General features: G+C 45.1%; 1 protein-coding gene across 4 annotated transcripts in view; it reads left to right on the top strand.

The window, feature by feature from the left end:
• LOC142590511 (cytochrome P450 3A6-like) overlaps positions 1 to 26,550 on the top strand; it is a 168,694-nt gene that overhangs the window by 127,838 nt on the left and 14,306 nt on the right. For 3 of the 4 annotated variants that reach the window (XM_075702694.1, XM_075702695.1, XM_075702693.1), the window contains exons 4-6: positions 5,013 to 5,109; positions 12,133 to 12,258; positions 25,041 to 25,278. In XM_075702694.1, the coding sequence (XP_075558809.1) occupies positions 5,013 to 5,109; positions 12,133 to 12,258; positions 25,041 to 25,278 (461 nt within the window). The remainder of the gene's footprint in view (positions 1 to 5,012; positions 5,110 to 12,132; positions 12,259 to 25,040; positions 25,279 to 26,550) is intronic. The other variant, XM_075702696.1, reaches the window with a different exon arrangement.

The raw sequence follows: 26,550 nt of genomic DNA, 5'->3' as shown, positions 1-26,550 counted from the left end.
ATTGGTATCCGGTTGAGCCCAGTTAAGTAGCATACTGGTGGATTAGGGTCCGAGTGAGGCCATATAGGTAAAACTCTAGTAGAGTCAGATTTTGTGTCAGCCATGTGAAAAAAAAACAAATTACGCCAGATTTCATCTTACGATGAGTATCGACGGTGGTGTGATTAACATTCGAGCTATGTAGCCACAAACCGTATTTCTAAAGTCTCGTTTATTTATTATCTGTAGTGGTAACTGAAATTTCCGTTGATATCACTCTATGCAAGATAATCCGGTATCGTTCCACTTTGATATTCGTTTGCCACGAACGCCCATGAGCATGACGGGATTACGATGACTGTACGACGCTGATGCGGTGACGACGAACCGTTAGCACTGTGCTGGTGCCCAAAGCTACTAGAAACATGGTACAGTGTGTAGGCGTAGAAGGCCTCTCTGCAACGACTTGACGAGAGTCCGATAATGATTACGAAAGATGATGATGGAACGACCATTACGGACGGCATCACAAAGATGATCAAATACGTAGTGGTCCAAGGCGGTAGGCAAGTTTAACCACTGTGTCGTCGGCCTAAGATGACAGACAGACAGACAGACAGACAGACAGACAGACAGACAGACAGACAGACAGACAGACAGACAGACAGACAGACAGACAGACAGATAGATAGATAGATAGATAGATAGATAGATAGATAGATAGATAGATAGATAGATAGATAGATAGATAGATAGATAGATAGATAGATAGATAGAGAGACAGATAGATAGATAGATAGATAGATAGATAGATAGATAGATAGATAGATAGATAGATAGATAGATAGATAGATAGATAGATAGACAGACAGACAGACAGACAGACAGACAGACAGACAGACAGACAGACAGACAGATAGATAGATAGATAGATAGATAGATAGACAGATAGACAGACAGACAGACAGACAGACAGACAGACAGACAGACAGACAGACAGACAGACAGACAGACAGACAGACAGACAGAGAGATAGATAGATAGATAGATAGATAGATAGATAGACAGATAGATAGATAGATAGATAGATAGATAGATAGATAGATAGATAGATAGATAGATAGATAGATAGACAAAAATTATAGCAGCATTCATCCCGCGATAATTATTCATGGTAATGCGATTAACATTCAAGCAATGTAGTGGCACACCCTATTTGTGAAGTGACATTCATTTAGGTATTTTAGCGTTCAATCGGAAACTTCCGTTACTTCCGCTTGATACCAGTTTACTATGGCACTCACTTGGAACGGTTGTTAATGAGCATGGCGACATGACGACAACTGTATGACGCCGACGCCGTGACAAGGGTGGACTGACGAAAAGAGAAGAACGTCGATGAAACAAAAATAGCGGTGTCAAGCAACAGTATGACAACAACCGGATTACGGAGGTTGAATGGCAACGATTGCCGTAACACGACGGCATTGCGACGACGTTATGTCAGTGACTGTATGATAGTGACTGTCTCACAACGACACAATGATGGCGATGGCATGATATTCCAAATTACCCAAAATGGCAGAGCTATCATGTTTGAAATGTTTTTGACCCTTTACGCGCAATACGTCACAACTGAATATCGACCAATAAGCTGGAAGCATGCCAAGATTATACGAATCCATAGGAAGCGAGACGTTGACGAATTTAACAATTACAGACGAATTAGCTTGCTTTCAGTATTGTAGAAAATGTTCATCAAGGTAATCTCTAATTGAATTAGGGCAACATTGACTTCAGTCAAGCAATAAAACAAGCTGGCTCCCGGAATGGATATTCTACAATGGATCACATCGATGTCCTCAATCAGATAATTGATAAATCTGTGGAGTACATTAAACCTCTCGCATTACCAAAACACATTTGATTCAGTAGGAATACCAGCAGTCATAGAGGCACTACATAATCAAGGAGTCCTGGCGGCCTACCTGAATATCTTAGGAAATATCTACAAAGATTCCATGCTTGCTTGCATGGAATCTTGCATGGAAGCAAATACCTTGCTTGGTTCTTTATAAAGAAAGTAAAGAATTACATATCAAGAAAAGGCTCAGGCAAGCAGACACAATGTATCCAATGCTACTCACTGCATGCTTAGACGTACTCAAGCTATTAGACCAATACATATTAGCAGTGACGATTAATGTTGAAGAGCAGAACAACCTTTGGTTTGCACATGACATTATCCTTTTCAGCAGCCATAGAATGACAACAAATGATTGACGACCTTCATGGACACGGTCTGAGAGTATAGGGTCGAAGATTATTATTTAGAAGACAAAGTAATCTTAAAGTGCCGGACAAGGGAATTTTTGATCGCCAGTCAGCCTCTAGAGTCTGCGCAGGAGAAATTAGGTCAGTTACCCACAGGGTACCTTGATCATGAGAATGAAATCTATAGAAGAATAAAAATGTGTTGGCGCGCATGCGGTAGGTATTACCTAACCATGACATTAAGCTTACCACTGTTCTCAAAAAGAAAAACTACACAATCATTCCATTCTACCGGCGCTAACATATGGGCAGAAACATGAAAGTTAACAAAGAAGCACCAGGAGCAAGCTAAGGACCACGCAGAGAGCTATGAAACGAGGAATGTTATGCGTAACGTTAACAGGAAGAGAGCAGTGTGGATGAGATTGCAAATGGGGATAAGCCGATATTCTGTTTGACGTTAAAAGGAAAAATGGAGCTGTGCAGGTCATGTAATGCGTAGGTTAGATAACCGGTGGGCCATTATAGTTACAAAATTGGTGCAAAGGAAATGGAAGGGCAATCAAGGATGGCAGAAAACTTGGTGCGGTGATGAAATCAGGAAATTTGGGGGCACAAGTTGGAATGAACCAGCGCAAGAAAAGTAATTGGAGAACGCAGTGACGAACCTTCCTCCTGCAGTTCCCATAGAACCTGCTCATCATGGTGATTGTAGTGATTTACCTTATTTGAGGTCAGCTATATTTATCTCCTTTCTTGGTCATTCTGAGAGTTCCGTTGTTCAACCTAATGCGACATGCTCCTGTATCGTTCCACTTTGCTATAGTGCTCCCTTGCACAGATCGCCCATGAGCTTGAAGGCATGAAAATGATTCTCTTAAGCTGACCCGATGACAAGGATAAAACGTCGAAGAAGTGGCATCGATGGAGTGGCAACAGCGGTGTAACGACGTCGGCATGATGACAATGAGATGACAATTCTTAAAGGATGATGGTATAACGACTACAGCGTGAACACGATGACATGAGAATCGGATGACGACGGCAACTGTATGGAGAGGTTGGCGTGAAGGTAACGGCGTGAAGACTAGGTAATGACGAAGCTGGAATGACGCCGATGCAGGATACCGACGGCATGACGACAGTAGGACAACGCATGCATGACGACGACTGTCTGATGGCTACGGTGTAAGAACGATGGAATAGCAAAGGCTACATATTCACGATTGAATGACGAGAGCATGATTACAATTTAACGACAAAGAAATGACATCGATGGATCGATAAAGTCGGTATGACGGTTACAGTGAAATGGCGTTAGTCAACAGGATGGTAAAACGGCAGCCTGTCGAGGACATGAAAACAAATGTATGGCGGTGACTGTGCGACTACGGAGACATGACGCGATTCAGATGACGAAGTTAGAAGTGTGATGTTAGAAAGAGCGTGGCGGCATCACGACGATGGTATGGAAACAGTGCATGGCCAAGTATACGGGCATTGACTACAACTACATGACTAGATGTACGGTGACAATGGCGTGACGGTGACTGTAGCACGAAGTATGTATGATGGGTGACGTTATGATGATAGCACTATGAGTTCGGACGCCGAAGCTGGAGTGACAACGATGAAACGACCACGACAGCATCACATGCAGGAGCATATAATATACCAAGTGTATCATCGTATCATGCATGGATGGATGGATGGATGGATGGATGGATGGATGGATGGATGGATGGATGGATGGATGGATGGATGGATGGATGGATGGATATGGATGGATGGATGTATGGATGTATGGATGAATGGATGGATGGATGGATGGATGGATGGATGGATGGATGGATGGATGGATGGATGGATTCAGACCGGTTAAAGTAGGCGAAAAATGCTAATGGCATTAGAACAAACCACCCGGAACAGCTGGCGAATTCCACGTGGAGGCTCACCGAATTGACACAGTGGCTGCGGCGTTCTTCCGCCGGGTATGAAGTCATAGGTGTGAACCTCGGCCGCAGCGGCCGCGTATCAATGAGGCTGAATGCAAAAACGTGCGTGTACAGGGCTCTGTGTAGACATTAAACAAGCGCATGCGGTCAAAGTAGTTCGCTGCTCTGCATTATGTCATACCTAATTACCCACTGTCAGATGCGGGACTATATATCAATAATTTGACTTAAACTAAACTATTGTTAGACAAAAAGCATAAAACGAATGAAGTAATTTAATTAGAGTGATTCATGTTGTTGAAAGTGCCACGACATTCTTTGGGCTACTACAAGCGCCGTTGTATGGAACACGAGAACAAATTTCACCTTTGGGTCCTGCAAAACGCTACTTAATAACGGTACACAAGAGAAAACAGAAGAATTCGCCCAGCATGGCGGGGAAGGAAAGTACAGCGAGCATCACGCCTAATTTCTAACAATATCTAACAAAAGTGGAAGTTCCAGGTAAGAATTGCTTATAGAAATAAAAGGGGCTTTTGTATTATTTATATTCGTATTTCGACTAATGCTAAGATGAAGAAAAGTAGTAGGGGGCAAGGGAGCATTGGCGTCTATTGCTACTGGTAAATATATAGGGAAGAGGTGGCCTTCGCTTCATTTCAAAACCATGTAACGAGCCTCGTGGCTTCAAGCTTGTGCGCTTTGTTGAATAGCATGCCAAAACTTGCATCCCGTACTTACTGCATGAGTGGCTTAGTTGCTTTTTTATATTTGCTTACTATTCTTCCTAAATGTTTTCGTTAGATTCTTCATAGGAGATACGCCATTCATGGTGGTCAAGGATCTGGACATGATAAATGAAATATTCATCAAGGAGTCAAGCAAGTTTCCAGGGCGTGGCGTAAGTACAAAGTATGCTAACGTAACGACACCTTGTCTAACGAGGAGTCATCATTTTTACATCACAAGATGCATCAGCAGAGAAGTTTACCTAGTAGTAATAGTAGTAAACTTTATTTTGTGCGAGATGGGGTTTAGGGAGGAGGGAAGTGGGAAGTCCCGTCCTCTTCCTGAGGCGGCGCCTTCGGCCATCTGGACAACGCGCAGTTGGAGACCCGAGTCTGAGCTGAGCAGTGTAGTTTCCCACTGATCTAGCGTGGTGATGGGAATGGGAGGTAATGAGATGGTGCGTTTTTTGGTCCTTATTAGGGGGCACGCCCACATCATGTGGTGAACATCGCCTCTACCTGCACATAAGTTACAGTCTGCTGTATATAGCCCGGGATGCAGGTGACTGTAGGTCACTCGGTTTGGAAAAGTGGTCGTCTGTAAGAGGCGCCAGGTTACTGAATGCCTTTTCTTTTGTGAGCGGTAGGGCAAATCCCACTGGCCTGGCGGTAACACTGGAAGGTTTCCTTGTGGGATACTATCCGGTCCCTGCCCGAATGGCGGACAGATTCGAACTGCTCATCGCAGGATGATGTCCTGCGGCCGCGGATGGCCAGTTCTCGAGCCGCACTGATAGCAACTTCCGTTTCCCGGATGACTGGAGTGCGCCGGTGCCCAAACGGGTTGCGTTCATCTGCGCCGTGTTTCAGGTGCCCTGGCCAGAAATTTGAGTGCTTCGGGCGAAATTTCCTATGGCTGTCTTTGAGTCGCTGTCTATTATTTTGGCTATGGAGGAGGCGTACGCCAAGGCGATTGCGATTTCCTCCCCGAGGTCCAACGAGGTTGCAAGGACATGAGCTAGTAGCGATGGTTTTATCTTGTTGATCTAGTACAGTCGCTGTCACGGCGCATCGATCGCGTTACTCAGCCTCGCGTACATAGACCACGTCCTTAGAGTTTGCAAAGCGTTTCTGTAACGATTTGGCTTTTTCCTGCCTGCTTTCTTGGTTTTGCAAAGGGTTGGTATTCTTAAGTAATGGTGCGACATGTATGCTTTTTCTGAACTCTGTGGGAACGTTCCATTTTGGTCCGAATTGGGTGTTTTATGTAATCCGAGTGATTACAGAATGTGTTGCCCCGTCTGGAACTGCGAGAGCCTCTCCAGTAGCGCAAGTCCTTGCGCTTCTATCAAGCTGGCTTAGTTTTTTCGAAAGACTCATAAGCTACTCCCTCTTACTTATATTTGCTAAAGGGAGGCTTAGAATATGCGAAACGCAATAGTGGGAAAACGGGAAGTGCGATTCTGGCACTCAGCAGAATGTATCTTTCAATCGTTCCCTATGAAACATTGATTATGCCTTGTACGCAGTAAACCCATATTACCTAATATGGATTCCATATGAATACACTTATGTTCCCAGATCTCTGTCATGCAGAACTTCTCCCAAGTGATTTTATAAACAGACGGGATCGCATGTAAAAAACAGTATATTGGTGCGTGTTCGACGTGGGGGCATGTGCCGTACAATCCTAAAGAGTTTGCACTCTTTGGGGCTTATCTTGTCCCACCACAATAATCCTCATCCATCTTGCCCACATTTCTTTTCTTTATCGCTGCGCGCCCGGCATTTCCAGGTCACGAACGGCATGTTCGTTATCAGCGTGGCATAGCATTCTAGACAAGAAAGTAGTCAGCGCAGAGTTTCAAACAAAAGTAACGCAAGCAAGGCGTATGACGATTATTCTTGTGGGACGAGCCCGGAAGAGTAAAAATTTTAAAGTGTTTCGTATGGCAACATGCTGGTTCTATATGGAATTAGGACATGGTGGCACTGTATATATGAGTATGGGGCACTTGGGTGCTTTTTTTTTATGGTGGTCAGTGTCTGCGGCCTCACCTAATGGCTTACAGAGAGGTAAAAAGGGAACCTCTTCAGAGGATGCATTAGCTAGAACCACATTGAAGTTTCTCAACCTAAATGTATGCTGGATAGAGACATGGTCTGGGCAGGCGCCCACTGTCGTATCGGTACCTAAACACCAAAACTCAAGATGGAGATGCGGACGAAACAACTGTGCTTATTTCTGCCTTCAAAATACAAGAAAACGCAGCAATGTGACCGTAAAAAACATTCAACCATATAGTTAGTATTAGCCAATTTGCACGCAGCAAAACTTTTGAAGTTCACAAATGGTGACACACTCCACAATTTCTCTCTTTGGTTTTTATACATGCTTCGATCAGCTAAAAGAAACAAAAAGCCAGTTTTCATAAGTCATGCCGTGGCTATATTGCTGGCATAAATGACAAAAAGCTTTGTGTATTCATTAAAACACAAGATGATCCTAATGTAAGCAATACATACATAAACTCCAGTAAGATTGTTATGATCACAAACACCATATAAAAATCTGAAATTACGTTCGCGAGAACAAAAGATTCTTTAAGCAACTGTCTCTGAAAAGTAAAATCTTAACTGAGTAAATGCTGAACATGAGCTAATATTCAATACTCTACACAGCAAAAATTCCACTCCCTTAAGGATGATTTTGGTTTGTCCAACTGCAAGCACCTTTATGGTGACATGCAAACACCCAATAGACTAGAACTGGCACAACTTTCCAAGTTAATCAACAAGCGTAAGACAGCTGACTTAAGGAAGTATAATGTGGATAGAATTGAGCATGCTCTCAGGAACGGAGGAAGCCTAAAAGCAGTGAAGAAGAAAGTAGGAATAGGCAAGAATTAGATGTATGCGCTAAGAGACAAAGCCGGCAATATCATTACCAGTATGGATGAGATAGTTCAAGTGGCTGAGGAGTTCTATAGAGATCTATACAGTACCAGTGGCACCGACGACAATAATGGAAGAGAGAATAGTCTAGACAAATTTAAAATCCCAAAAGTAACGCCGGAAGAACTAAAGGAAGCCTTGCGAGCTATGCAAATGGCAGTTGGGGAAGATCAGGTAACAGCAGACTTGTTGAAGGATGGTGGGCAGGTTATTCTAGAAAAACTGGCCACCCTGTATACGCTATGCGTCATGACTTCGAGCGTACCGGAATCTTGGAAGAACGCTAACATAATCCTAATCCATAAGAAAGGGGACGCCAAAGACTTGCAAAATTATAGACCGATTAGCTTACTGTCCGTTGCCTACAAAGTGTTTACTAGCGTAATCGCAAATAGAATCAGGAACACCTTACACTTCTGTCAGCCAAAGGACCAGGCAGGATTCCGTAAAGGCTACTCAACAATAGACCATATTCACACTGTCAATCAGGGAATGGAGAAATGTGCCGAATATAACCAACCCTTATATATAGCTTTCATTGATTACGAGAAAGCGTTTCATTCAGTCGAAGCCTCAGCAGTCATGCAGGCATTACGGAATCAGGGTGTAAACGAGTGGTACGTAAAAATACTGAAATATATCTATAGCGGCTCCACAGGCACCGTAGCCGTCCATAAATAAAACAACAAAATCCCAATAAAGAAAGGCGTCAGACAGGGAGATACGATCTGCCCAATGCTATTCAGAGCGTGTTTACAGGAGGTATTCAGAGACCTGGATTCAGAAGAATTTGGGATAAGAGTTAATGGAGAATACCTTAGTAACTTGCGATTCGCTGATTATATTGCCTTGCTCAGTAACTCAGGGCACCAGTTGCAATGCGTGCTGACTGATCTGGAGAATCAAAGCAGAAGGGTGGGTCTAAAATTAATCTGCAGGAAGCTAAAGTAATGTTTAATAGTCTCGGAAGAGAACAGCAGTTGCGATAGGTAGCGAGGCACTGGAAGTGGTAAGGGAATACATCTACTTATGGTAGGCAGTGACCGCGGATCCGGATCATGAGACTGAAATAATCAGAAGAATACGAATGGGCTTGGGTTCGTTTGGTAGGCATTCTCAGATCATGAACATCAGGTTGCTATTATCCCTCAAGTGAAAAGTGTATAACAGCTGTGTCTTACCAGTACTCACGTACGGGGCGGAAGCCTGGAGGCTTACGAAAAGGATTCTACTTAAACTGAGGACGACGCAATGAGCTATGGAAAGAAGAATGGAGGGTGTAACGTTAAGGGATAAGAAGAGAGCAGATTGTATGAGGGTACAAACGCGAGGTAATGACATCTTAGTTGAAATCAAGAAACTGAAATTGGGGGGGGGGGGGGGGGCATGGGCAGGACACGTAATGAGGAGGGAAGATAAGCGATGGTCATTAAGGGTTACGGACTGGATTCCAAGGGAAGGGAAGCGTAGCAGGGGGCGGCAGAAAGTTAGGTGGGCGGATGAGATTAAAAAGTTTGCAGGCACAACATGGCCACAATTAGTACATGACCGGGGTAGTTGAAGAAGTATGGGAGAGGCATTTGCCCTGCAGTGGGCGTAACCAGGCTGATGATGACGATAATGATGATGCCAACACCCAGAAAAAGCGTCGTTGCGTTTTTTGAGGAGCGAAATAAAATGAACAAATGTTTCGAAATCTTGTCGTGCTAGCCACTGTTTTATTAATGATTGTGACTTGTACCGAATTAAATGACGAATAAATACCCCTAGATTAGTTGTCGAAGAAATTCACTAAGGTGGAGATTCAAAACCAGGAATATCATGTTTAAGCCAGTCATCATCCACTGCGACACACAGCAGACACCCTACTGCTCTTCTGATATGGGATCTATGCCTATTCCAGCGTAATATCTTCTTGCAACTTTTACGCTGCCCAAAGCATGGTGGCGTAATTCTCTAATGTGGGATATCGTCTGTTCGTCTGTTCTGTGATGAACGGCCGACTAGATAATTTGACGAGTTGCCTTAGAGTAAAAAAAATATGAACCATTTCTGTGCCTGCAAACAAGGCACCGCATGTTTTTTTTGGTGGATTCTACTCACTCTGGCATCGCCGGCAACGACTTTGCTGACAGGGCTGCCCGATCTGCCCATGAAGACACCCAGACGCGTCCAATAGCTTTAGCATGGAAGGGCGCAGCCAGGGAACTTCGACTTCTCGCGCACAAAAGATACAAAGTTTCTGGAGTTCGAGTGCCTTCTATTGCCGACCGCATAAGCTTGGCCCCTTGCTACGCCTACAATTGTCATTTAACCATTCCCACCGCGAAGCAATCGTGCTGTGTCATTTGTTCCGAAAAGGGGCGTTTACAAACGCTTACTCCTACCGTATGGGAGCAGCCGAGAGCCCGATGTTCGTCTCCTGCAGGCGCGAGGAAACCATCGAGCAGCTATTCTGCATCTGTCCTCGCTACAACGTTCAACGCCTCTCTCTCTCTCTCTCTCTCTCTGCGTACAACTTTAAACCGACTGGACTCGAGCCCGTTCCCCAGTCGAAGGTACTTGGACCGTGCCCGCACTCGCCACTGGCACAAAAAGCGATTTGTGCCCTAGTACACTAATTGAAGCGCACCGGTTTGAGAGACTATTTTTAGTGTCCCTGTGCACCATTTCATGGGCACTCAGGGCTCACTTCCTTCCTCACTTCCTCTTACTATTCCCACTTTCCCTTAACGCCAGTGTAGCGTAGCAGACCGGACTCTCGTATGGTTCACTTCCCTGCCATTCCACTTCTTGCTCTCAACCTCTCTCTACGTTGTGCAAGCCTTGCAAAACTTTTTGTAATACTAGAGGTGGTCGCAAGGCATCAGAAACGCAAAGTGGTCCCATAAAATTGTGATTCGTGTTTCGTTGTTATTTCAGAACATTTAAGCTGCCCACAAACTTTAGTTTGGCTTTTGAAAAAAAAATTATGAAAGGGCAGCCATGCATTGTAATAAATATACTGACATGCAAAAATATGTGCTAACCTGCATGTCGTTTGTAATTGAACTAGTTATTTTTAAACGTAGGTTTTTTTTTCTACATGAAACATGTTCACTTCGAAAAAAAGCTTGCACGAGATGGCATCTTGCAACGTAGGAGAAACTTTCTTTGCGGTTTCATCCTTTCGTTAGACTGCTTGACGTTGCAAAGGCAGATTTCGACGTAAATGAACATTCTACTCGGTGTATGAACACCATGTCTATACGATGTGCTCAGAATTCTCTGGATACGGGGTGCATATGGTGCAGACATACAATGTGCATGCGCGGTGCTTAAAGTGCAACAACAGGTGCAGATTTCATCGACAGGCATACGGCGCGCTTATCTATGTTTACCTTTTCATTGTTTTTTTTCTCGCACTCAGCCTCACCATGCGATTTCATAACAGTACATTGCTGTTAAGGGTCTCAACATGAAAGACGTCCTCTTTGGCACAGGTAGGGTAGAAAAACATTTACCGTGTATACGTGTTGCTGTTGCGCAGTGCAACCTTCGTGCCGCCACACAGGTTTCTCTAAAGTACGTGAATATTTACTGAGAGTTTGAAGTTGATACAAGTGCTACAATTGAAATTCCAGTTTATATAGAACTGCTCAAAGGCGACTGAAATTACCTGATTCCATGGAACCAGTTTCAAAGAAATTACCCCATAACTGCTTTTTTTTAAAGAATGCACGGTGCAGTGTTTGATCTTTCCTTCTTCAGAAAATAATATTCAATAATTTGATTTCGACACATGAATGTAAGCAATGCGGTAACTCAACTGAAAATACAATATGATAGAAGGTATACCGCCATCCTCGTCGTCAAAAAAAAAAATAAACACCGCTTTACGTCATCTAGACTCAAGTGACCACTTGAGGCCATCAAGATACTTTGAGCGAATAATGTTCTCCATTGCTCCTTCACAAAGCAGCGTAATTTGCCGAGCCTCACCTGACGCTTCCGAGATCTTCTGCAAAGTAGACGCCACTAATGTAAACAGCTTGGGCTGCGATTTAACGGAACGCAACGTGTTACAATTATTTCGCGCACCATTCGTCATGGATATCGTGCGCGTCAGTATGTCGACTACTGTCGCATACGCTGCTTACGAAACTGCATTCAATGCTGGTTTTCCTTCTAACAGCTCTGGCAGCTACATGTCATATGAACGTTTTCCAGAACTTTGTTTTAAACTCTTCTTTTTTCCACAGCACATGTTTAACATCATCGAGCAGGATCCACTCTTCGCTAGGTACATCATCCTTTCGAAGGGTGCAGTGTGGAAGAGCTCTCGAAACTGCATGTCGCAGTTCTTCACCTCCTCCAAGCTCAGAGCGGTAAGTGAAAGCAGCGCACGAACGCTGATGAGGAGCTTGTAATCACGTCACGTTTACCGCCTAGGATTAAAAAAATGACCGTAACATTTCACTTAGTGAACACGGGCGACGCGCAAGCGTATGAGGGCCACAGCGCTCACAAAGCTATCGGCCCTCGGTGCGCCTAGACGCCTACACTCTGTCAGCATCGCAGATCGCTTTCAACTTGCAGCTCGCGCGGCCACGCTACACGCAGCAGCCGCCGGAGTAGAACACCCTCCCTTGGTACAAAGACGGAGCGCTTTTTCCCCCTTTTCCTCCCTTGCGCGCGCAAGATTGAGCCGGCATAAAACCCCCCAATCTCCCAAAGTAGCGCCATTCACTTCCCTCCTCCTCCACTCAGCGCGGCCTCGGCGGTGGCGCCGCCGGTGGTTGGCCTGCCGTAGCAGACGACGACTAACACGGTACGGGAGGAAATCCGCAGAAAAGTTCGTTCGAGCCCTACTGAGCAGTTTTTTCAATCGAGATCTTTCTTCGTCAGTCGGTAACTGGCCTTTAGAATTTCGTGTTGGAATTGCGGAAGAACTAGAGAAAAGTACCATTATTCAAGGCGTATTTAAGGCGTAAAGCGCGCGACGTGGAGAGTTCGTGTTGCTGAAACACGACGCAAGCACGCGGTGTACCCAATAACGCGCGTAATTACCAAAGTTTCAGGTGCTGACAGCGTGAAAGTATGTGTACGTGGTTTCGTAGGTTCATTTACGTACCTGCAGGATACTTTTGCTCGGCCGGCGCGTGAAGCCTGTTTCACATGATGCGATTTTCGTCGCACCGGAAGTGCGATTTCCGTCGTTTGCGATGAAAATCGCAGTCGCAGTGCCGACCCCCCGATTTTCGGCTGCGACCAACCGGTTGGTCGCACAGTCGCACCGTCGCACCGATCGCTGCGATTTTCCGTCGAAATTGCGCGGAGAGCTGTCAACGGAGCTATTCCGCCGGTTTGTTTTGGAAAATGGCGCCTCGCACGACAAGTGCAATGCGCGGAGAGGTGGATCGTCGAATTCGGTACGTACGCGAAGGGAGAATAAAAAACTTGTACCGCAGATTGCATTCTCCGATTGCTATGCGTTTGTTGACACGCTACACAGCAAATGAAGTGCATTTTCACGTTTGCTTCGTACGCCTTTGGGAGTTCTCAGTGCTAGGAGGTGTTCGAACCCCAGCAGACGACGAGGTCGTCACAATTTTCTTTTGCTGAGTAGCATGCAGAAATCGCGCTTACAAAGCAGCTTGAATTACTTCAAACTTGGCAAGGGCAAATGACAAGACAGCAAAGTACCCGAAGTTTCAACGTTGCGCTGAAAGCGGTACCGTTCAGTTGCATTTTCTTGTCGGTTTTCAAGCATGAATTTCCCGATGCATCTTGAAAGCTTATCTTGCCTCTTATTAAATTTGACAGAGCGAAAGTGTAGGCTATCGTAATGAATTTGCTACGATAGCATTAAATCCGTGGCTTGAATAAAACATTACATGCACGTTAAGTTGCACCTCTTCTCTGGATATTTTTTTTTCTTGCACAGAAACCAATAAACATTGACTATTTTGCGGACTTTGTATCCTTACTGCATCTGTATGAACACATGCTCTGCAAGGTACTTAACTGTACAGCTAGTAGATTAAGTAAATTGCTTGCTATAATGGCACAGTGACAACGTACCCTCCTGCACAATTATGTAGAACTCGTGCAACAATGCGAAAAGCAGGCAAATGGCCTGTTCTTGTGGGGATAAAACAGTATAAAACGACACGCTGAAGAAAAGTAAATCAAAACTGTGCAGTGAAGTCAGCCAGTACAAGCAGTTCTTGCACGTTCACGGCTGATCAAGTGTGCAGAAACATTCATGCCTTACATGTTTCTAGTAAGTTTCTAATAAGTTTGTGATTACATATATTAGTGTGTAAAACCATATAACGATATCCGCTGCGATTACTATCTTTATAAATAATGAAATACCATGCTACTTGCAAGAACATATATCACCCGAGGATTTTAGAACAAATTTCTGCATTTCAACTATACACAATATGTGGTTTATTCAATAAAATAACACAAACTGGGCTTTTTTGCAATGACAAACTTATTCCAAACTTTACTTACATACAGGCAAGAAAAAAAATTATAGACAGAAATATTGTTCTTCAATTTGTTCACCTGCCACTGTGGCTATAGCATTCTGCTGCTAACACAAGGCGAGGGGTTGTTTTGCCAGCCATGGAAGTCGCATTTCAATGGGAGTCATAGGTGAAAAAAAAAGCTCTTGCACTTAGACTTAGTTCATCACCTTTTATTGAACCCTTACACTTCGATATACTATTGCATAGGGGGGCATGCTTATGCAAAATCTAACACCAATAGAAAGCAAAGGGCAGAATTGTAAAACAACCATGTTTCGTGATAATTCGAGTGTGTAAATATTCATTTCATCAATATGTATTGTTCAACAGCACTGCACAAATAAGCATGATCAGGTATAGCAAGTACTCTGTCAGGAAGCTGGTTCTACAGATGTATAATATCAAGGCATGAATGCTCATACTACATATACGTCGCACACATAGCACAAAGAAAACCTTTTTCAAGAGTTGTCCCTTCTGGCAGATATGAGTGGGCCATAAGCAGCAGGAACTTTATTGCAGGACATTGTGTAATACCGCTTATGAAAGAATGAAGAGAGTTAAGAGGCTTTTAACAGGAGTACCTCATGCTGCTCTAATAAGAGGAACGATGAGCAAAAACATTTTTGGTAGAGCACTTAAACAGTAACTTTCTGAAAGGCAGAAAATTCCAGGTGAGAGTTGGAGGTACATTTGGCCCACACATACCAACAACACGGGCATACTACAAGAAACACTACAGCCTATGGTGTATTACAGTCTATGGGAAAGCTATCTTATGCAGAAATCAAGAATGATGCAACAAGCCCTCGACAACACTTCAGACTTTCTTGGCCGGTCTGGCCTCTCGCTTTCTGATAAGTCAGCTCATATCAACGTCGAAAAAAAAAGAAAGACTAGAATCAAGAACTGCCCCAGATTGCACATTGTGATCCACATAGCTGGACAAGTATGCCCACAAGACAACATCCACAAATCCTCAGCCAGTGTAAGCCCATGACGGCAGAGCCAGCACGTGGGTGAAACAATTATGCAATGCCTGGACGCAACTTCCACACCTGGTGAAAAGAATAATCTCGAAATAATGGGGGTGGACAAGTGGATACTATAGAAAATCGCAGATGCTGTGCTTGTGTCCAAGGTATGGTACGGTATGAATTACCAGCAGCACACAAAAAAGACAACTCGTCGAATACAGGCATCGGGTAGTAATAACAGGTCTTTCCAACTTTACCATGCTTGAAGACCTCTATGAGAAAGAGCTAACGAACAAGCACCTAGACAGTAGAGTTGCAGCCTGCAGCACAAATTCTTTGTCTCAAGAGCTCAGAACCTCGTCCCAAGATACTATGCCAGCTAGCATATGAGATGCAAAGACGACTACCCCTCCCTTCAGAAACACAACCTCGGGAGTGCCTGAACTTGAAACACAACAGGCCCATACCGTGGAATATGGGGGCAAACAATTAAGCCAGGAGACTATATGCAACTGCCAAACACACAGAGGAGGTTGCTAATCATGAAGATGCAAGCAAACATAAGGCACATATGGCATGGCAATAGCAGTGTAACAGTAGTATGACACTACATAAAGCTAAACCCTATATAAGTGAGTACCATTCCAGGTCATCCTACACCTAGAAAAGCTGAACTGAAAGCAATCAAAGCAGCACTTGTAGTGCAGATTACACCCTGCACAACACCCTGCATGGATTCACTAGAAACTATTTGGGCCTGCACATCACACAAGATTGTCAGGAAAATCAGGAGATTGACACGCGACTTGCAAGCACATGGCCAGAAATTAAATTACAGGATACATAACCGTGCAGATATTCCAGGACACAAGCAGGCTTATAAGCCCGACATAATAACTGAAAACTAGATGACTTTGTGTGTAATCATTATTAACTAAAGTGCAACAGATTGACAACAGACAAGAACGAAGTGCTCTGTGTGTTCACTTCGTTCCTGTCCATCGTATTTCTGTTGCACTATAGTTAATTACTATAGATTGTAACACCATAACTTGATACGAACATGCACACTATAGGATGCAGACAAATGCTCAGGACAAACTCCAGAATGTTTGCATCCTGATACTTATGAAAGTGAACGGTTTCATTCCATGGCTGTCAATGAGACGGAGAGAAAACTTGATTGTGTTCGTGGAACAAAAATGCATTGATAAGCTTAGACATATAGTCATTGCTTAACACTTTCGAAATGAATAATTATAGCTTGCTATCGACATTGAAGCAGCCTTTCGACAGCAAGAAAAGGAATCAGTTTTTCCAGCTCTGAACATCGAATTGCAGGAAATGCAAGCAGACACAAAATTCTGCCAATATAATCTGTTTAGGAATACCAAATTGGAATAAACATGGAGGCTTGCATTTGTACTTTCTCTGGCTGAGCAATCTAGTTTGAAATGACTCCCATTAGCATGTCGTAACAATGTTGATCTAATACAGGTTAAATGCATGACTATCTTAAGAAATCTGGAAGATTGCTATAAATTACAGTGAAGAAACTATAATATCTAATAACATTGATAATAATAGTTATTTCCACAGAACAGGCTAACCGTGAGAGGCGTGCGAGGCTGAGCAGAAAGCTGAAAAATTCTACGGCAAGTGCGCCTGCCGTGGGCCCACGATCCTGCATTATGGATAGCGCGTATTGATATGGTCTTCTTGTTAGAAGTTCCGAGTATAGTACCAGCGCGAGACACGGGACAACAAAGTGGACGAGAAGTGTGTCTTTTAGAATGCTATGTTACAACGTACAGGTTTCTACAAAAGTGACGGTAACTGCTCGAAACATTTGGTTCGTCGGCTTTTGCGCCTTTAGAAATATTTATAGAGGGCTCCCATATATATATTCGCAGCGCAAGCACGGCGATGGACGAACCAGGCTAGCGCTAAGGTTGAATTTCACAACACAATTTTCATTCCACGTCGTAATCACACAGATCGTTTGAGGCTTCGTTCAGGGGCACACGCGGGCGTTCGGGTTGGTGCTTCTTGATGCGTTTGGCGTAAGAATATGGCTAGGAGCAGGCACCACATATGCGCAATGACGGGCATTGTACACGCATCATTTCTCCAAAAGCTGACGCCGAGCACGGGTAGCGCGAGGATCTTGTTGGGCTGACACGACAACTTCGTGCAGCCGAACTCCGAATACTGCATATACGGTGAGGGCAGCTATATGAACTTGTCGGTAGGCCATCTTGCAGATTGTTGTAGCGCAGGCAAAACGAAACGGTCATAGAAGGTAGATAAGACAACACACAGCGCTGAACCATAGAATAAAGAATTGCTGAACCACCTGCGAACAGCTGTTTACGTGCGCGATGTTGCACTGATCTACAGAAACCGCCGTCGCGCACTCCAAGACAAATCTTAACTAACGGTTTTAAATTAGTAAACGTACATATTATTTGCTTCTAATCAAGATAAGTCAATAATATTATAGTGTAAACGTTTTATTCACTACAATAAAGTAATTATGCAGCGTGTGCCGCGAAACCTGGCTGTAAGCAACCCTGGGCGTCGCACCAGTCGCATTGTTGAAATCGCAATCATGTGAAATGAGCCCTCTAAAAATCGCATTGCGACGCGTGCGACAGCACCGATTTTCGTCGTTGCAGTCGCAGCATGTGAAACAGCCTTGAGAGATTCCGGCTGTGTGCGGTCTGCAATGCCTGGCAACAGGGCCGTTCTTTTCATTGCGGGGTGCTTTGGTAATCGTGACGATATATATATATATTTTACAAGTACTGCTCCAGGAGGGCACATGTGATGGCTAACGGAGGCCTCTGAAGAGCAAGTGACATTACAATAATGCAGACGTCGCAGGGAGAGTTCGCATACAAAATTGGCTGTCCGCGATCTTATACCCCCTTGGCATGCACAGGCTTCGGCGAGCCCCATCCAGCCCTGTTTCTAGCTTTGGTGTTCCCGTTGCCGCTTTGGTGCCCTGGAGGCGCCGTCAATAATACGAAATAATGACAAGTTGTTTCAACTAGTAAATAAAATTTATTGAAGAAATACAATCGCGCCGAGGCGCCAACGTCTCAAGCAGCGCTAGCACGCCCGCGCGAGTATTATGAAACGCCAACGAGGAATTTACCGGCCCACGACGACTCTACGATCAAAGTGCACGTTAAACATCCCCTGGCGAGCTAGATAAAGTAATCCGGAGCCATCCACTACGACCTCCATCCTAGCCTTAGTCGCTTCGGAACGTTAAAAACGTTAATCACCACAAACCAAATCAATACATGCGGGCATACATTCGAAGCTAAAAGACTGCATCGTAAGTCATATTGAGCCTTGCAAAAGCGTCGAAAATGTGCTAACTTCTGGTGGAGCTCAAAACACCCTGAATGAAGTCGCTTTTATGTCACAGGCCAGCTGCACATGTGTGCATTTCACCGCAAGACGAAACTACATGAAACAAAGAGAGCACATTGGAAAAAAAGAAGTCAAACAACGCGCTAAAAACCACGCAGAGCATGAACACACACTTTTTCGAAGCGGAAGGCGTGAACTAGGCTCAAAATAAGAGGTTGTAAGTAGCCGTGGCCCTTACTTCTCTAAGCCGTGCGTTCTTTGCCACTTCCTCGAAGTCAGCCTGCCCGATCCTGCGAATCCACACTTCTTCTTGCGTTGCGCCCGCCAGACGGCAAAGCAAAAAGCTTTTTGCCCTCGCTGTGTCTGTTGCGGAAACCGAAGGCGCAGCAGCATGGCATCGCAATTAAGTTCTCGGCCTTACACATTCTATTACGCTAACGCATTCCGTCAGTCCGCCTGCCGTACTTTCGTCGCGCAGGCCCAACAATGGAGGTCGGCGCGCGCTGGAAAGAAAGAAATATACAAAAGCGCGGCACCTGCTCCCCGCTAGAAAGAAAAAATATACAAAAGCGCGGCGCCTGTTTCCACGTGACACAGATTGGCCAATGGGGGAGCGGAGGAGGCTGGGGCGACAGGAGGCGTGGAGGAGGACGCGCCAAGGTGAACGGGGTGGCGAAAAGCTCTAAGAATGGCGCTACTTTTGAAAAATTGCGCATGCTTTCACTTGCACAGACAGCATACGGCGCGCCGGCGCGCGGAGACGATGTTATCACGAGACAAACCCGGTACGTCCATACTGCACACAGAACCCGTAGTGACAGAGGAGGCCAACCCAACGTGCCTCTGCCTACCCTCCTCCTTCGCGACGCTTCGCCTCTTTTCTTCATCCCCGCTTCACTCAAGGCTACCTAGACTCTTCTCTAGGTGGCGTTGCTCTGCCGCACGCACTTTAGCACGCACTAGTGTTCCTGTGTATTTACCCGCAGGGACCAGAATTGCGCATCGGTCCGCCGTTGGGATCCAGCTCTGCTGTGAAGCAACTCCTCGAACGCGCAGGAGGCAAACGAAGCGCGATGTTTCATTTGCTTTCTTCTATGTTGGTCGCGAGCTACATGCGCCAACTGTTCGTAAGCCGTGAGCAAGATGTCACTCTTTAATGCCGGATACTCTCGAACGATTGGCGCAGCCAGAGGGGTGTCAAACCCCCGAAATTTTTAGTTTTTATGTACATATATGCACGCACATATACAAACACACGCCACAAACGTACATATAGGAGCCCACTTGATCCCTCAAAATAAAATCCTAACTGCGGCCGTGACTCGAACAGCTCTAAAATTCGCGTGTAAACGCGCATTACCTTGCAACAAAAAGCGGTGCAATGTTTTTCAGCATGCATATGAAGTTTTCTCACGGAGGCTGGAAGGCAAGAAATGTTTTAAAGGGCGTTTAGAGAAAACTTCGCACATGTGTGGTGGACAATTATGTGAGCACATTTTGCAAAAGAGAACTGTTGTGCCTGCAGTTATGTCCGTGACCGTTAACCGTGACCGTCATTCATCACTAACCGTCATTCACAGCTGCTGCACGTTTTCGATATATATGTGGTCCAGACACATACATTTAAACGCATTTCAAATATTCACATGTGCACATTTTAAGCGGAGGTTATTTTTACGATTCATACCGCAAACTTAACAGCTGCTTCGTAGCAGCAAATTTGTGAGTAGAAAAAGATTGAAGATGCACGAGCTTCTAGATCAAATTTATTTCGTACAAGGGAGAAATGGCTGGTGGCAGCAGGGGATTAGTGCTGGTTCTTGGAGCCTTGGGGGCAGAATTCAAAGCCACTGGAAAGGTAACAAGTTATTAAGAGTAAAAACACGTTATTTTTATTGCACTATAACCATATAAGATGGCAAACTTCCAAAGTAATTATTCACACATTGCAGACTGTAATATGACAACACATTTTTCTGTCTCTCTTTATACTACTCAGGCTAATTTACTATTAGACAGCACTTATTAAACGTACAAAAATAATTTCAAATTTCCTAGGTCGACTAAGACTGATCGAACAAGCGGCATATTGCGGGCGGTAAATGCTGAAGCTATCACGACTGTCTCATCAGCGGGAGCGCACGATGTTTTCGCATGCTACAAAACAGTGCACACGAGTACATTAATCGATCTCACATGAAAAATGAGAACTCCGCTAAAAAGAAACAGAGAAAAGCCAGGATACAGCGGGCAAATCGTATCTGCTAGTATTTACTTTGCTTTGGACATACTGTTATAGAACCCCATAGTCAGAACAATCGTACAGGCTACGCAGCGAATTGGGCTGGTTGGTGTGTTAACATCGTCGGCGTATATGTGCAGCGATACACAGACGTGTCGTCCATCCTTTGTTCCGCGTCTGTGTCGCGCTGCACATATACTACAAAAACTGCGCAAATGAACCTCTCATGCCAGACGTACGCATTTCACCGTGTACAGAGTATGTGTTACTTGAGATAAATGGTGCTTTAGTGTAAACAAGCCGAACTCACCTCTGTAAACAAGGTGAACGCACCTCGCATATCCTGCATTGTCCCTTTCGGAGCTGGCTGGTCTCGTCCATCCGCACGGCACCGCGTAAATTGCTTTGCCACCTTCCGTGTGATTTGGGCAGTTTGGTGCTCTGCACCCCATCATACTGGAATACAAGTTTCAAAATGATGTGTTTCTTACCACTTCACCACAGTTATTAATTTAATATCGTCGAACACCGTACCTGTAACGCGGAGCCGATCGGGGCAATGCACGCTTGAGGGTCCGCTGATTACAATTTCGAGGGCAATGACAGAAACGAGCCGGCGCCGTGCCCGTGAAGTTGGCTTCGCAACGGCGCAGTTGATCATTTGACGTCATTTTTGTACCACGTGAGAGCGCTCGGCGAATAGTGGCGTGAGCGGCTCCGGAAAAGTTATGCGCAACTCTGCTCCCTGCGGGAGCATATATGCGGCGTGCACACCGACGGACGTGCCACTGGTGGCGGCCTTGCGAAGAACACGCGGGAGAGGCGCCTGGCGCACGCCGTAGTTTGTTGTGTCGTTGATCGCGCTTCTCTGTCTTATTCACGTTTCCAAAGCAAGAAAGGCAACACCATTCGCACGTGTGGGGTGGCCAAAGCTTCAGGGAATGTCGAAGAAGAATTGTTGCAGGGTGGGGGGCTCAAATACCGGTGAAAACGTGCCGGCGATGCGGTTCTAATCATTTCCGGCAAAGCCTCATCAGCGGGAGCAACGGTAGCAAGAATGGTTCGTCGCTTCGAAGGGAAATTTCTTGTTCTCACCCTTTGCTTTGTCTCGTCGGTGTTTTTTTTTCACTCGATCATAGTTAGACGCGTGAGCAACGAAGTTCGTCTGTAGTGCAGCATGAGGTTTAAAGGCATTTCGTCAAAGTTCGGAATGCTGTTTGCCGCTTATATTGTTTTCCGCTTCTTTACCGCGTTGCGCTAGCTAGGCAGCACGACTGCACGAGCGCATTGCGTTGTATGTTAAAGCTACTGAAGTTTGCAAGAACTGAAATTGTTGGTTTCATGTGGCGCGGTAAATCCTCGCACCAGCTGTCGGGCACTTCATGTTTTTACATCTATATTATGCGTGGCTTCGCACATGTTTAACTGTTGCTAGTTGCTCCATGCATAACTCTTGTCGATTCTTTTGAGCTGCAAAGTATTCACCCTGCCTCGTTTGTAAAGGGTATAAATCACGCTGTGTCTTATCGGAATGATACCAAGGAAGTGCTTCTCTAACAGCTTTATTCTTTTTGCCCGAGGGCATCTTAGATATTGTTTGCGTTTTTGGAAATGTGTTTAGAAAATAGGTAGTTCAATGCGAGAATTGCTAATAGCTGCTGCATATGGTATTTTTGTTCCATTTCTCGCTGAAAAGTTCGCGTCCCGTTTGGGAAGTCATCACACCTCGATGCTGCCTGAGCAAACTTAACGCGCCGAGTGCCTTGTTTGTTTCACAACGTAGTCCCTTCTTGCATGTGGGTTTTGTACTCAACTGAATTCTATACTTACGCTGCAGACGACTAAACCGGGCCTTCCCGCCAGCGCTCATCTACTTTGTCTGGCGCTGCTCTGCCTTTAAATATATCATGTGGCACCTCTCTCTAGTAATATAAAAAATACTGAAAAGTTATTCAGTTTTTACCTTTGTACGTTTCCAAGCAGCTCCCTCGCGGAATTTAAAAATTGCACAAACTACAGCGGGAACGGCGGTTCATCGGCATATGCAGCAGAATTGCATGGGCGGTACAGCACTAACACGCGCTTTTATTAACCCGTGTGTTTGGTGACTTCGTTGGCTAGTGTACGCGTTTCCATCAATAAACTGGCAATTACTCTTCTTGAGGCGACTTCGACTGCACTTATTCGGCGATGTCACATGTATTCATCGGCAGAAAAATCACAACGGCATATGCAGAGATTGCACCGTGCGGATTTGTTTGATATAAGTCTGCACTAACGACGGGTGCATATTATTCAGGTACAGAAGCAGCATCGCGGCAAGGGTAGAATAAAAAAAAACCATCGCGAGATCGCATCCCTCAACAAAATTTATCGGCTAGTGAACATGAGCTCCACGTCATGTAAATGGGGTTCATGGCGTTTGTCTGCGGGACACACCTTGCACGTATGTGGACCATGTTGTCCCAAACACCGGTAACATCGTGTTCACACCCGCTAGCACAGAAGTCAGCATCTTCCCTAGAGCTGTCACCGCAGAAGAAGCACCCTGGCACCCGAACAAAGGAGAAATCGCAGCCGCGAACTTCAGCCATCCTTGCTGCAAAGGGTTGTCGTCTGCTACTGCTCCCGCGTGTACTATTGGAAGCGTCCGCTAGGTGGCTTTCAGTGGCGCCTCTATAGGCGGCGCACGAGGCAACACTAGCGCGCACAGCGCGCTCCGTACTTTCCCCGGCGCGCGATTCTCTTCTCCACCTCCACTCGCCTTCCTCATCTTGGCGTTTGCTTCCTTCGCTGTTTGAAGCTTCGGCAATTTCAGGAGCGCGCCATTTACGCTTGCGCGTAAAAGGGTAGTAGCAAAATGAGACAGAGTCTGTCATGAACAGGCAATTATGTGACGCCGCTAAGGCCTTACTATATAGCTCTTAATACGTAGTCGTGTTGTGTAGAACTTTTGATATGCTGCATGTTGTTAAATTTCTCCATTATACACAAATTATGTTCTTATCAAGTACTGCATGTTGAATTGATGGTCTCTGCAATTATTACTGAAGAGTATTTGAGTTAATAAATTACGTCAGCAGGAAACGCGACTCCGTCACATCCCCTCTTGTATATAATCACTTTTATTCATGGTACTTGTAGACGATCGTGTGCACCTCAGTTTATAAAAATTAGGGCATTTTTCTCAATATGTAGTGCGGTAGTTAAAGGGTGAAGCATGTGTTTGCATATAAATGTAAAGAAAGGTTTCAAATATGGCGTTCATGCAATGTTTTTGCACACATGCGCAAAGCAAGGTACCTATGAAGATGGGGACGTATTCTCGGGCGAGCGCTTTCGGCGATATCGCTTTCATTGCTCGCTTACGTCTCCTTGAGCAAAACCGGAAGAGCTGTTTGAGTGCTTGAGAAATGCACGTCAAAGCGATGGTATAGCGGAAAGTGGTCGTACGAGTATACGTCTCTGGTAGCGAAGGTTACGTAAGAGACCTTGCGTCGTAGGTAACTAATAAAAAATTTACCTTTTTGATTTCGCTAACACTTCGACTTGAAAACGCCGCTGCGTGGACACTGGCTCCGCCTCTGCAGTGAGCGGCATTCACGGCGGAAAAAGAAACACAACAACATAACGTGACATCAAATATATGCTGTGCTAGGCTGAGGTATAATTCCTTTACAATTTTCTATTTCTATGTTGCTGTTTCTGCATATCATAATTAGTTTTACTCGCCTGTACACCCACTCCTGCCATAGCTCTAACGGGCTGCAGTATGAATAAATAAATAAATAAATAAAATATAAAAAACATCACGCGTGCCCATAAGTTATCATAGCGATACATCCATATATAAGTCTGTGCGCTCGTGCGCGCGTATATGCACAGACGCGCACATACGCCCTCACATATTTGAAAAAGAAGAAGAAAGTCTACATTCCAGTTATTTAAAAATAAATTTAAGCAATGTCTTTGAAACCTGCCGAGTTGCCTAAAGAACTGGAACTCCTTGCTTATTCATGCCACAGGTGATGCCGTCTCTGCTGCACGCCCAACAGCAGTTCATCGATGTCCTGGGTGAGCACGCGGAGCGCGGCGTTGACGTGGACATCAACAGCCTCTGCGAGCGCTTCACCTTTGACGTGATTGGCAAGGCAGCGTACGGCATCGACACGAACGTGCAGCGCAATCCCGAGTACCCGTTGTTCAAGGACGCACTCGCCGTCCTTCCGAACGTCACTTCGGGCCTCCTCTACCATCTTGCCCGTGAGTGATAACAGTGCAGTTCATCGACGGGCTGATCTTGAGTATCAAGAACGAAGTGAAGCGAAGACGAGGCGAAATTAAGACCTTTTTTTTTTTTCGAAGCGATAGCTTTCAATAGCTACGCTCATAAGCTATCACCGTCTACGCTATCACAGTCCCTCTTATGAGGGACGGTGATAGAACACGGTAGGCGATGTGAGCGCGAGGAGTAAGCACGAGGAAGAGGAAGAGAGTAAGGAGTGGGAAAGGTAGCACGTGCGCAGAGGAGAAAGAAAGAAGGAGGTGGAGAAACTGTTTCGAGCGGAGCAGAATTGTAACACAGGTGGGAGAAGGAGAGGGAAGAAAATTGAGCGTCAGACCACATCCTCTCCAGACAAATGCAGCTCGGGAAACTCAGCACGGTAAACGTAAAGCTATCACTACTTTGATTGTCACCTTCTTATTCCTAGCGAGCTCCTTTATAGCTTCATATTATATTTTAGAGGAAAAAACTAACGAATAAAATAAAGCAAAACTGCAATGAAGGAAAGTACACCGTACCACCGCACATAGTACTCGTGTAGTTTTATGTCTCGGCTGTGGGTGATAGCCGTCTGAAGTCAGTTCTTCAAAGCGTTCATTAGCTTCCAGTCGAGCGCCTACATCGTATTGCAATGCGCAGTCATCCGTAAAAGGCAGAATTTGACGAGGAGGGGAGCTTGTATGATGAATACTTGGCGAGCAACTGAAGCGTAAACCCAAAGCCAAATCTGCCCCTCTTTACCCCTGGGTGTATGGCTTGCTCTTCCTTAATGGTGAACACGCCGTGGTTGCGCAGTGGCTATGGTGTTAGGCTGCTGAGCACGAGGTCGCGGGATCGAATCCCGGCAACGGCGGCCGCTCTTCGATGGGGGCGAAATGCGAAAACGCCCGTGTACTTAGATTTAGGTGCACGTAGAAGAACCCCCGGTGGTCAAAATTTCCGGAGTCCTCCACTACGGCGTGCCTCCTAATCAGAAAGTGGTTATGGCATGTAAAACCCCACAATTTTTTGCCTTAATGGCGAGTAGCTCAGCGGGCCGTAAAGATTGTTGGCTTGAGAATGAGGTTGCTATCGTTCGCCCACTGGTGATCATGTTGGTCGCCAAAATTTTTATTTATATTTACTCTTAGAAATTGATGGGGCCCTTTGCGTTATCAACGTCGTGTTTTCTCACAACGTTGTACTTAAAAAAATAGCGTTATTATCGGCCTTTTTAAGCTTTTTCTTGTCGACGCGAGATGGCGTCAAAT

This window comes from Dermacentor variabilis, chromosome 8 (assembly GCF_050947875.1).
Source record: "Dermacentor variabilis isolate Ectoservices chromosome 8, ASM5094787v1, whole genome shotgun sequence".
NCBI lineage: Eukaryota > Metazoa > Arthropoda > Arachnida > Ixodida > Ixodidae > Dermacentor > Dermacentor variabilis.
This window is presented reverse-complemented; position numbering and strand designations above follow the sequence as displayed.